Here is a 13,115-nt window from a genome sequence, read left to right as displayed (position 1 = left end):
AACTGAACATACTTTTTGAGTTGGGGTATGAATATTCTGTTTTTCCCAAAATGAGGATAGAACAATCTGAGGAAAGAGTTGTTTTATAACGAGAGTAAAGTGTTTTGGTCATTTAATTTGTGAAGATGAATATGTAAAACCAATATAACAACATTATTTCACGAAAACTAATACGAGGAATTTATCAACCGATCTTCTCAGATGGTCAACATTACAAAATAAAATAAAAAGGTACAAATCAACCAATCTTCTCGGATGGTTCACGTTACAAAGCAAAATAGAAAGGTGCAATATGGGTTTGTAAACCCAATTATTGAAACATAGAAAATATGGGAACTCATGAGTGACTCATGAACAACAAATATCAATAACGTTTAACCACGATGATATTTTCCAGAACCGTTGATCTTTTCGAGAACGTGAAATCTCGCCTCAAGGATTAGTTTGCTATGACTAGCCACAGTTTCACCAACCTCCTTGATTTTCTCTGTTAGTTTCATTACTTTCTCCCTGATTAAGTGAAGGGCAAGTTTCATATCCACCTCATCTCCTTCATTCTCAATCACATCATCCACATATTTCATAATGGACGCGATCTTTTTCTCTAGCTGGTGGGCTATTTCAGATACACTCTTCATCGCTTCTTTGTTGGTTTCTATGCCAATACCCACTAGTGATGATACTCCTTGCACTTTCGTCAGAGTTTCTTCCAGTTTCTTCAGTTCATCCATCCGTTTCTCCAAGAGAAAGTGGGTGACTGACCATCCCACCGCCATCACTGGTAACGATAGAAACCCCGCAATGGCAAAAGGTATACCCACGCCTGTTATCAGTAGACCTACCGAGACAATCAAAGTACCGAAAAATGCAGCGCCGAAAACCACATTTGAAATCATACTCCCTGCTTTTAGGTTATCATATTCCTCATGAAGCTTTGTTTTAGCTTCACTCACATCCTGAAGAAGGGATTCTTGCTGCTTTTTGATCAAGTCGAACTGAATCATGAGCTCGCCGCCATCGAAAGTATCTCCCATGGCTTTGAACTTGTTCAGATTCTTCAAGGTTTTTTCATACCTCTTCTTTTTTCCACCAAGATCCTTTTCTGCCGACTCTTTGTCAAACTGCGCCACGGCTTCTTGAATGTAAAGTTGGCCCATTTCTGCTTTCTCCACGTAATCCATTACATTATCGAAAATCTCTAAAGTCTTGATAGTATTGTCGAAATAGGCTTGGACCAAAGATCTTAGAGCTTTGTTCTCCCACACATCGTTTTCGCCTTCAAGAATGAAGTTTGCCACACCTTGGCTAACTTCTAGTAGGTTCTTGGAGATCTCCATGTGTACGGCATGTTGGGACAACAATCCAGTCTTGGGGTCCGGGCTAAGTGAGTCTATCATTTTGATGCTTTTATGCTGAAGCGAAGAATCAAAGGCTTTGAGTTCTGGGTGGTCTTCACAAGCGGATTTGTAAGCACTCATGTGTTCTGAGCATTTCGACAACGTATCTTCGGATAATGCCATCAATACTGAAAGCAAAAAAATGTCAAGAAAATGTAGAGCAATTTAGGATAAATTTTTGCATACACATATATAGATAGATTAGATAAAACAAGCAAGAGTTGAAGAGAGATAGAATATTACCAGAAACTGGATCAGAATAGGGAGGATATAGAGCTTCCCTTTCTTTGATCAATATATTATGTGTTTGAAGTTTGAATATGATTTGATAAGTTACTGATCTACAAGTATTTATAGGAGAAAACAGATCGATGTACATGTGTTTGGTTTGTTACAACTATAGCCTCAAATCAATAAATAAAAGTCAACTAAATAAATGTGAGGCAACAATGTTAATTCCTATTGGAATATGAAGTACCATACCAAAAATATTAGACAATGGGATCGTCTTACATAAAAGTATTGGCTAACTCCAATTAGTAAAACACAAATTTGGGTAGCAATGAAAACACACATATACGAAGTTCACTAGTATAATTTTCATTGGTTTTGCATGCTACATGTTCGTTGTGTGACGAGCATGTTAGGAATAAGATGCATCTATAAATTTGTAAAAACATATTGGTGAATATATTCAATGTATATGGTTGCAAACATTATACATTTATGACTAATTATTACATATGTACAATTGCACAACATCTCTTTATAAATCACATGTTAGCCATGTAGATGTTTTTCGGGAATTTGGACTTGTTCATATATAAGTATTCAACCTTATGAAATTAAAAAAAAAAAAAAAAACGTACGAAATTACATGTTCAAGCAGAGATGAAGATACTAAATGAACGATGCATAAGTTTAACATCTTACACTTAAAACAAATTTTTGTTACAAAAACATCATATTAATTACTAGGTTTTGTTTCTCTCAAAAATATGATTACAAATCTTTTAGGTCCAAAAGTTCCACCAACACTAAAACGATTTTTTATGGTTTTATAATTTAAAATTTTAGGACTGGGTTTAGGTTTTAGTTTTCAAGGTTTAAACTTTAGATTTACCTTTCTGAAATTTTCCGAAAACTTATTATTTAGTATTATTTTTTTAAAACAAAACATTTGTAGTTGTATTTTTTTTTTATTTTTTTATTTGGAACAAAAGCTCATCTTATAATAGTATTTTTGAGAATGACTCTTTGTCAAAAGCAAAATATTTAACATATGTTTTAATTAATTTTACAATTTAAGTATATATATCTATAACATATTAAAAATTACATTTTAAGTGTTTGAAAAGGCTTACTTAGTAAGTTAGCTCATAGTTCTTTAAAATTCAATAGTATAATCTTATGATTTTAAATATTATACGAGTTTAGAAAGAAAGTTTGAATTCATAAAAATTGATAAGCTGATGATGGGCTAATTAACAACTCTTTATGTAGTCAATAACTATATTAACAAGGTTATGTACGAGGAGAATATTTACATGTTATTGACTTATCGTAGTCATTAACTATATTAACAAGGTTATTATGTACGAGGAGAATATTTACATGTTATTGACTTGTTGTAGTCAATAACTATATTAACAAGGCTATGTACGAGGAGAATACTTGCATGTTATTTTAGTCAATAACTATAATAGATCTTGAAATAAGTAGAAAAACACATGAAGCCATGTGCTCTTTGGACTATTATTAACCCATATTTTAAATTGTTGGATTCCTAGCTAGGACTTAACATTAGTTAGTTCTCTGCTTAAACTGTCGGGCAGAGTTATGTATGAAGAATACTTGCATGTTATATTAGTCAATAACAATATATATTTAAAAAGGTTATGTACGAAGAATACTTGCATGTTATTTTAGTCAATAACTATAGTAACGAGGTTATGTACAACTTACGAACGAGGAGAATACTTGCATGTTATTTTAGTCAATAAGTATAGTAGATCTTGAAATAAGTAGAATAACACTTGAAGTCATGTATTCGTTGGACTATTCTAAATTGCTGGATTCCTAGAACCTAACTTGCTTTTGTTTTATATGCAAGTTTTATGTATATGCATATGCGTGTGTTATGTCAACGTAATTTACAATGCTTCATACATTCATTTATTAATATATTTATAAGATTCCAATTGTAATGACCTAGATTAAATGCTAAATACATGGATTACTCACTAAACCCATCCATTATCCGTATGCCACGCACTTTATTTACGAATTATAAATACATACGGGATAGAAGTACATAACAACCAATCCTCTCGGATGATTAAACGTTACAAAGTAAAATAAAAAGGTACAATGATTAAAAACATAATAATACTAGTTTTGAAATCTTAATTTCTAAACTTTTTACAAATATTAGAATATTTTCTGATTAGTCACTTTTATAATAGTAAGTACAAAGAAGAAAATTAACAAAGTTTGGTTACTTGTAATTGTAAAAAATCATGAGAAAAAAAAAACTGTTATAGTAAATAGAAAATACGAAGAACGCAAAAATTATTCACATGCAGGAATAACACGTGATTGGTTAGCTGTTACAACTATAAGAGTGAAAGAGACAATGTTGATAGAATGAAAGAAATGGGGACAACGAGTTTTGTTTCGTGTGTTTTATGTGGTTATGAATTATGATATAAAGATGTGGATTTTAGGAAACACAAATGGCAATTTGTAGATAAGAAAAATATGTTTTTGTTTGTTTGTTTCTTTTTGAAGCAAAATTAAATACTTGTGAGTAACTAACTGTTGGAAATATTTAACACATGTTTTTTTATGTAAGCCACAAACTCTTAAGTGGTTACAAATATAGTAATTTGCACAGAGAAGATGGTGAGAAAAGAAAAAAAAACAAATTCAAATTCAAATATTTTTTTTGGTTTGCCTATACATAGGAGTCTCAAACTGGATAAACCAACCCAAACCAACTCATAATCCAATGAGTTTAGACTTAAATGATTTATGAGTTGATCCAAACCAGTTAACAAATGGTTTGGATCATTTCATTAACCAAATTATTTGATGATTTTAATGGTTAAATGGGTTGTCTCAAAATAATAAAATAATAAATAATATTATTAGATATTATCAATTTATTATCAAAATTTACTATTGATAACAATATAATATCACATTTTGGCGGAAAACTACAAAACGACGTTTTAGCGGGAAAAATGAAATCACGTTTTTGGCGGATAAATTTTGGCGGGAAAACATGGAATCTCATTTTTGGCAGTAAAATATGGAATCCCGTTTTTGGCGAGAAAATATGGAATCCCGTTTTTGGCGGGAAAATATAGAATCCCATTTTTGACTGGGAAAAATTTACGTTTTTAACGAGAAAATATGGAATCACAGTTTTGGTGGGAAAATATGGAATCACGTTTTAGTTTACATTTGATTTTATTTATGCAGTTAACTTATTTTTGGGTTAAAATATAGAATAAGTGAAAAATCAGATTTAGGAAAGAGAGAGAGATAGAGATTTCTTTCTTTCAAATCATATGAATAATAGTTGACAAAAAAAAAATCATATGAATAATACAACTTGGGTTGCTGCATTTTTCCCGTTCTACTCAGTTGCTTTCTCCATTTTCCTACAAACTATTTTTGGCCTTTTTTAAACCACCAAAACAAAGTTTATCCTTATTCTTCCTCTTCGCCTAAAACAAGAAAACCATGTCTAATACTATTCTGTATTATTCATCCTAGATATTCACTTTTAAGTTATTTTTTTTTGTATTTGGTAGTATGGGGAAAAACAAATGATCGAAGAGTTAACCTTATATGAACTCATTTTTGGAGAGGGTAATATTAGTAACTAACCTTTAACTCAAAAAAATTAAGAAAATCGTTGACCAAAAAAAAAAATTAAGAAAATAGCCTTTGATTCAAAATTTTAAGAAATTAGCTTTTTTATCAAAACTACCCTTAAAGACAAAACCTATGCAACATCGTATTTGTTATTAGTGAATAAACTAACAGTGAATGGTTTCTCAGAGAAAGTAAAGGAAATTATGGTGGTGATAACATCGTCAACGACGACAACGATACAAAAGCAAGAATATGTACAATATTTGATGATAGTGGTGGTTCAAAAAAGAAAAAAAAAAAAAAAGAAAAATGGTAATGGACAAAATTGAAATAACCATAGAAAAGAGAGGATGCCTGGCCGATAAATTTTGGCGGGAATTTTTTTGGCCGCTACACTGACGCTCATTTGACCAGTTTCATACCAGAATTTAACTATTTAGTGTATATTCTTTTTTGGAAATGCCTGGCCGAGTGTGAGAAATACCAAACTCATGAGTCAGCTGATCAAAAATTGCATATATATATTTTTTTTTTGGTTCAAAGGGCTTACCTATAAATTAATGTGATGATGCCTTGGCTAAGAAGATACTATATCTTTATGATTAACATGTCACTTATATTCCACGAAAATCTTAACTATGGTTAACTCAACATCGCCGCCCACGTGCCGAATACAAAAAAAACTTGTAATCATTTCAGAACATCAAACCGAACCGAACCGAACCGACCATTGAGATTTATAACGGTTAGAAAAATTCAACTTTGTAATTTAAGTGTAAAATTATGGTATTAAATCTTAGTTTAGATATTGTTTTGCGCATGATCAGACCAATGAATCAGTATTTATTAGTCCGTTAGATTTTAATAGTTCCATTATTTTGGTCCGTTAAAATTTTCAATTTTGTTTTGGTCCGTTAAAATTTTCAATTTTGTTTTGGTCCGTTAGATTCTCTTTGCTTAACGGTTAGAAAATTCAACTTAATTAAAGTGTAAACTATTGAGTAAATCTTTATTTTATTTTGGAATTTTTTTTTTCCTCTCTCTCTCTCTCTCTCTCAACGTTCTTCGTCGTTCATCTACTCTGTTTTCTGGGAGTTTGATCATCTCTGTCAAAGTACTCTTAAGGTAAATCTCTACTCATCCTTTTCGATTTTTGAAGATAATCTCACGAGTTTCCTCTTCTTCTCTCTCAATTTCAGTGAGTTTTTTTTTTCAAGTTATGCATTAAAATCAGACCAGATGATCGATTTTTGAAATTGAATTGATCGATTTTGAATTTGCGATGATCATATAGAGCAACGCTTTCTAATTAGGGTTTAAGTTTGAAATTGATTTATAATTTTTGTTGGGTTACGCGTTAGAACCCTTGCGAATCGTGGATAAACTTAGAGGAACGCTTTCTAATTAGAGTTTTTGTTCAATTTATGTATTAAAATCAGAGCAGATGATCGATTTTTGAAGTTGTGATTAAAGTGTGAACTATGGAGTAAATCATTATTTATTTTGAATTTCTCCTCTCTCTCTCCCTCAACGTCCTTCTTCGTTCATCGTCTCTGTTTTCTGGAGTTTGATCATCTCTGTCAAAGTACTCTTAAGGTAAATCTCTACTCATCCTTTTCGATTTTTGAAGATAATCTTACGAGTTTCCTCTTCTTCTCTTTAAATTTCAATGAGTTTTTTTGGGGTTTAATTTATGCATTAAAATCAGACCAGATGATCGATTTTTGAAATCGAATTGATCGATTTTTGAGTTTGTGATGATTACTTCTTAGAGCAACGGTTTCTAATTAGGTTTTAACTTTGAATATGATTTATAATTTTTGTTGGGTTACGCGTTAGAACCCTTGCGAATCGTGGATTGATAAAACTTAGAGCAACGCTTTCTAATTTAGGGTTTATCTTTGTTCGATTGAAATCAATTATGTTATTGGGAAGATTGGTCATGATCGTTCATTGTTTTAAGTTGCAGAGAACAACATCGATTTCGAATCTTCTTTTGGAGAGTTCAATTGTCATGGATGTTGAGGTTCTCTTTCTTCTATATGATGTTTAAATTTCTGTGAATTGAACTATTTTTGTATGCGCTCTATCTCTGACATATATGAACGCTACAGGTAAAAGTTGTATCTACATCTTCTGAAGGTATCTGAGAAATTAGGAAATCAGTTAGTCTTTATGTGTGTTCTTTTTTATTTCTAGGCACTGGTTTTGGCTTTTGGCCAATGCACTCTTTTGCTTGGGTTCGAATTCAATGATAAGGTGGCTAAGATCACTCTTTTTAACATGTTTTCAGATATTACAAGATACACGGTATGTTTTCACATATAACATGTTTTGTTTGAACAACTGATAAATTTTCTTTCATGTAGTTTCAAGAGAGAGCTGCGGGTTTTAAAATTTAACTGCAATGAGTTTTTGACAATGTGGCCAATACTACAATCGGACTAGATGATGTAAGATTTTAAGTAACTGCAATGTCATAGAGTATATATGAAGCATTCCCAGTCGTAGTTCTGTTTGATTTCATTGAGCTTTTAATATTTTCTAAGAGAAAGCTCTGATCTTTGACATGATGAGTGATTCTTGTAGTGTTATCTGCACAAAGCGATCCAAAGTATGTGATGAAAGGAATCAAGCACAGGGTCTGTGATTATCTACATGAAAGAACAGTGTAGCTATGTGCATATCAATTCGAATTGAGGAGTTCAGAACATATCTCTCTGAACTGACTACATAAGGCCAGAACAGTGTAGCAGCTTGAGTTAAGTGTTTATAGGTACTAGATCGGCATTTAGATTCGTAACTATTTATCTCTGTTACATTTTTTCTCTACCCTGGGAAACTAATAGCTACAATGGTCCTCACTTTTGCAACACTGATCTTGTATACAAATTGATCTTTACTTTTGTTATTATCCTCATGCTGATCTCGTATACAAATTGATTCTCTGCAGATATATGAACTTAAATTGCAGGTATTAGTACTCTCTGTAAGATTTTCAATGAGTTGTTTTTCTGATTAGTTTGAGGTTTTGCAGCAGCGGTCTTAATCGAGTCTCATTTTCTCTTCTCAGAACTATTGCTAGGTGAAATCAAGAGAAAAGGATCTTTGAACTGCAAACGACTTTGTAGTCAGAAAACAAAGAAGGGCTCAAGTAAAGTACTTTCTCTCATTTCTCAAATCTCTTAACTTCATACATAATTAGTCCCACGGAAACTACAAGTACACTAAGACACCACGAAACTAAAACAATACAAACACACGTAGAGAACATTATTCAAATAGGCAAAAGAAAACAAACACATGTATACCAACCAACCAAACAAAAAACACCACGAACCAAACAAACAATAAGACAACGAACTCCAACAGTCATAACAAAAAATTTACATACCTCAAACACAAAAACCTCACGTGTAGAGAACATATTTCAAATAGGCAAAACAAAAACACGCATACACAACACTCAAAACAAAACCTTCACGATCAGTAAAACAAAATTCGTAGAATTGTGGTGTCAAGGTTCATATTTCTCCTTCGAAAGCATTAGCGCAAAACAAGCCTACAGCGAAAGTAATATAGAGTGTCAGGTATGATCTTATTGTACATTGATCTTATTGATTCATCTGCAACTACGTAGCTTTATCTATTAAAGATTGAAAGGAAGCTAAGTTATGATCAAGCTGCTTTAAATTTCACTTTTTGTGTCCAAAGTGAAATCAGTTTAACGTGTGTGCAGGATATTAGTTTTTGCTATTGACAGTGAGGGGAGACTTAGCTGCAGCAAGGTTCGTCTGCAGGGTAAGTCCTTGAGCTTACCATGTTGCTCTGTTTTATTTACACCCACTAAAATTATGCCTTACTTTTACATTCTGTTTTCACACGTTACATTGTCTAATTCCTTCAGTTTAGTATGGCATTCAACACTGCATATACTCTTATTTATATTTGTATAATCTTATAGTTGTAGTTGTCATAGTAACATTGTTCAAAACGTCATGTTTGAAGTTTGTTTTGAATGTTTTTATATTCGAATTCTACCTTGGCAGGAATCAAATTATGACATAAACTTATTAAGACAAGGTGTGCACAAAACCAGAATAATGCAATAGGTTGAGTATATAATCTGTAGGTACTAGATTGACGCAGATTCTTAACTGCTATCTACCATATCTTTATCTCCACTCTTACATTTTTTCTCTACACTGTTAGATAACTAGGTGTGTAATAGTCTTCACTTCAATACCATTTACAGCAGCACTATATATCCAGTTGTCGGTCTTACTCCACGATCTTCTTTGTCTATATTTCATTAAGCACCAGAACAAGGTTATCTATCTTTTAATTTTCAACTTTTTTTTGTTGAATAAATTCTTACTCTTCTGGTATCTTCGCGCTCTATCATGTTCTTACTATTGGTTGTCTCTATGATTTGGCAGAGGACTAGGAAAAAAATGGCTTTGCAAGCTATGGTTGGACTTCTGAAAATCTACATTTTTCTCGGGTATCTTTTGAAGGTACTACTTGTTTGTTAGATTGAAATCAGATTTGGAGATGCATAGTATTGAACCAATTATGTTAATGGGAAGATTGGTTAAGATCGGTCCTGGTTTTTGTATTTTGGAAAAAGCCTTTGATTCAAATTTAACTGCAAAGAGTTTTTGGGAAAGTGGCCAAAACTCCACTCAGACTAGATGATGTAAAATTTTCATAACTTTAATTTTCTGCATAGTTTGTGGTTTTGTAGTTCTTAACTAAGTTCATTCTCCGCAGAAGTCTTGCTAATTGAAATCAAGAGAATGGATCTTTGAGGAGCAAAACCAAAACTGGAGATGAAATTTCATAGCAAAGAGCCAAAGATTGAACGAAGATGGGCTTGAAATGGGGAAGTGACATAACTCTCATCAGCAAGCTCAACAAACAAAGGCAAAGTAAGATTTTCTAGAATTTACTACTCATGCTTAGTGATTTCTCAAGTGGTATTTTGCGTGCAGCGATATGATTCTCTGCAGATAATTGAACTGATACAGGGTATTTTGTAGCTGCGGCCAAAGCTTCTATCGGATTAGCTAGTAGTCTCCATAAGATTTTCAATGAGTTATTTTTCTGATTAGTTTGAGGTTTTGGTATGTTCTTAATCTAGGCTCATCTTCTCTTCTCAGAACTATTGCTAGGTGAAATCAAGAGAAGGGCTCAGGTGAAGTACTTTCTCAAATCTCTAACTTCATGCATAATTAGTCCCATGGAAAATACAAAGTACACTAAAACACCACGAACCACCAAACATAAAGATAACCACGAGTAAATACAATACAAACCTCAAACATAAAAACTTCACGTGTAGAGAACAGTATTCAAATAGTTAAAACAAAAACACGCAAACACAACACTCAAAGCAAAACTTCACGATCAGAAAACAAAAAAAATCGTAGAATTGTGGTGTCAAGATTCAGATTTCTCCTTCCAATGCATTAGGTCATATATCAAATTCTATGTTCTGTTTTCTTATGTTACATTGTCTTTGTCAAGCATAATTGTGTATAGACTTCTCGTGTTTCTTTAAGAATTCTTTAGTGAAATACGTCTTATTGATTCATCTGCAACTACATAGCCTTTATCTATTAAAGATTGAGAGGAAGCTAAGTGAAATCAGTTTGACATATGTGGGGGACATTAGGTTTTGCAATTGGCGGCGAGGAGAGACTTCGCCGCTTGAACGGATATCTCTCTCAACTTACTGCAGTAGCGCTCGTCTGCAGGGTAAGTCCATATTTCACGAATAACTTTATTTCACGAATTATAAATACATACAAGATTTTTAAAAAAAGGTACAATGGGCTGTAAACCCTAATACCAATTACGAAAAGTCGAAAACATAGAAATTTATGGGAACCAACTCTTAAATAAGAAACTTTGATAAAAGTTTTTAAACATTGATCTTTTTGAGAACGTGAAATCTCGCCTCATGGATCAATTTCTTTTGCTTATCCACAGTTTCACCAACCTCCTTGATTTCCTTTGTTAATTTCTCCACTTCCTTCCCGATCAAGCTGAGTTGAAGTTTTATCTCCTTCTCATCTACTTCATCCTCAATAGCATCACCAACAACTTCCAAAATAGACTTGATCTTTTTCTCTAGCTGGTGGACTAGTTTGGGTACAGTGTTCAATGCTTCTTTGTTGCTTTCCACACCCTTGTCCGGCGAATCTGTTATGCCTTCCTGTTTCTTCCCATCTTCCTCATGTCTCTTCAGATCATTAACCTTTTTCTCCAAAGAATGATGGACTCCTACCCATCCCAACGCAAGCAATGGTACTGCTAGAACCGCAAAGGGCGCAGCCACACCCACGGCTACAGCCATTACAGCTAGTGATGCGACGGCAGCAAGAGCAATCCCAGCGCCGAAAACCACGTTCCAAAATTTACTCCTGTGGTGTGCCTCGTCAAGCTCTTTTTCAGCCTCATCACTTTGTTTCTCATCAATCTTTTTTTTAGCCTCCTCACACAATTTCTCAAGAAGAGATTCCTGCTGCTTTTGGATCAACTCGAACTGGTTTGTGATCACTTGGCCATCAAAAACATCTTTAATGTCATCAAACTTCTTGAGATCCTTCAAGGTTTTTTCATACCTCTTCTTTCTTCCACCAGCATCCTTTTCTGGCGACTCTTTGTCAAACTCTGCCATGGCCTCTTGAATATAAAGTTGGCCCATTTCCGCTTTCCCCACGAAATCCCGTATGTTGTCGAAAATATCTATAGTCTTGATGGTATTTTCAAAATAGGCCTGGACCAAAGATTTTAGAGCTTTGTTCTTCCACACATCGTTTTCGCTTTCAAGAATGAAGTTTGCCACACCTTGGCTAACTTCAAGTAGGTGCTGAGAGACCTCCATGTGTATTGAGTGTTGGGACAACGACCCAGTGTCGGCTCCAGTGGTGAGTGACTCTATCACTTTGATGGTTCTCTGCTGAAGCGAGGAATCAAAGGATTTGAGGTCTGGATGTTCTTCACAAGCAGATTTGTAAGCACTCATGTGTCCTGAGCATTTTGACATCGTTTCTTCAGATAATGCCATTGATGATATTACTGAAAGGGAAAAAAACACAAGCAAGAGATTTAGAGCAGAGTTTTCCAATTTTCAGATATATGAAAACAATAAATATGAGCAAAATCTAATAATTCTTCAAAGAAAGAACTATTACCAGAAATTAGAATTAAAGAGGAGATATATTCTTGGTTTGTGAAGTTTGAATGATTTGTTTTAGGTTAAGTGATCTACAAGTATTTATAGGAGACAATCATGCAGGAGGAACACGTGTTTTGGTTAGTTACAAAGATTTTTGTTTGGTTAGTTATAAATTATAACCACAATAAATGTCTATATATCAATAGTCATGAAATAATGATAGAAATGTTGATAACGATTTTTGTTTTATGGGAAAAAATTGAGATGATGAAACAACACATGGCAATTTGCAAAGGAGAGATTTATATTGTTGTCTTAGCTATAATCCTCTAATTTTTAGTGTACTTGCAATACTCTAATAGATTTGACCCTTAAGTTAAAACTTTGAGCACACAACAATGTTATTTTTGCTTTGCGATATATAATTTTTTTTTCTTATGAATGGTAAAGTGAAGTGAGACGTAGTATGATGTCGCTTGGACAAAAAAATTATTAGACCCAATTCTGAAAAAAGTTTCTTTTTTGGGCAATACTCAAAATTATTAATAAATGAGTTTTTTTTCTTTCTAAATTTACTGTGCTACTATTTTTCCAAAATATCACAGTAATTGTAGTTCTTTCCCTTACCTTAAGAGTAATTGTATTCA

At 33.1% G+C, this 13,115-nt stretch overlaps 2 protein-coding genes and 1 long non-coding RNA gene across 6 annotated transcripts; 1 reads left to right on the top strand and 2 right to left on the bottom strand.

Moving 5' to 3' along the window:
- Positions 1-220: 220 nt before the first annotated feature.
- On the bottom strand, positions 221-1,520 carry LOC17885431 (UPF0496 protein At3g28270). The gene has a single exon (XM_006290382.2). It carries the CDS (start codon positions 1,518-1,520, stop codon positions 375-377), a length of 1,146 nt encoding a protein of 381 aa, XP_006290444.1. The 3' UTR covers positions 221-374.
- A 4,785-nt stretch (positions 1,521-6,305) lies between these two features.
- LOC111830591 lies at positions 6,306-12,748 on the top strand. 4 transcript variants are annotated; one of them, XR_002833998.1, is made up of 15 exons: positions 6,306-6,407; positions 6,727-6,878; positions 7,246-7,396; positions 7,482-7,735; positions 7,872-8,058; positions 8,236-8,256; positions 8,356-8,872; positions 9,022-9,083; positions 9,332-9,414; positions 9,538-9,611; positions 9,722-9,799; positions 10,056-10,213; positions 10,445-10,479; positions 10,960-11,042; positions 12,548-12,748. It is a non-coding gene; the product is annotated as an uncharacterized LOC111830591 (long non-coding RNA). The 4 variants fall into 4 exon arrangements; XR_002834001.1 differs by lacking the exon at positions 10,960-11,042; XR_002834000.1 differs by lacking the exons at positions 10,960-11,042; positions 12,548-12,748 and having other exon boundaries at positions 10,426-10,863.
- LOC17886817 (UPF0496 protein At3g28270) lies at positions 10,961-12,541 on the bottom strand. The gene has a single exon (XM_023783070.1). The coding sequence runs from the start codon at positions 12,355-12,357 to the stop codon at positions 11,209-11,211; it is 1,149 nt and encodes a 382-aa protein (XP_023638838.1). The 5' UTR covers positions 12,358-12,541; the 3' UTR covers positions 10,961-11,208.
- Positions 12,749-13,115: the final 367 nt, after the last annotated feature.

Source organism: Capsella rubella, unplaced genomic scaffold (genome assembly GCF_000375325.1).
Source record: "Capsella rubella cultivar Monte Gargano unplaced genomic scaffold, Caprub1_0 scaffold_5, whole genome shotgun sequence".
Taxonomy (NCBI): domain Eukaryota; kingdom Viridiplantae; phylum Streptophyta; class Magnoliopsida; order Brassicales; family Brassicaceae; genus Capsella; species Capsella rubella.
The sequence above is the reverse complement of the archived record's forward strand: the minus strand, read 5'-3'. Positions and strand labels throughout refer to the sequence as shown.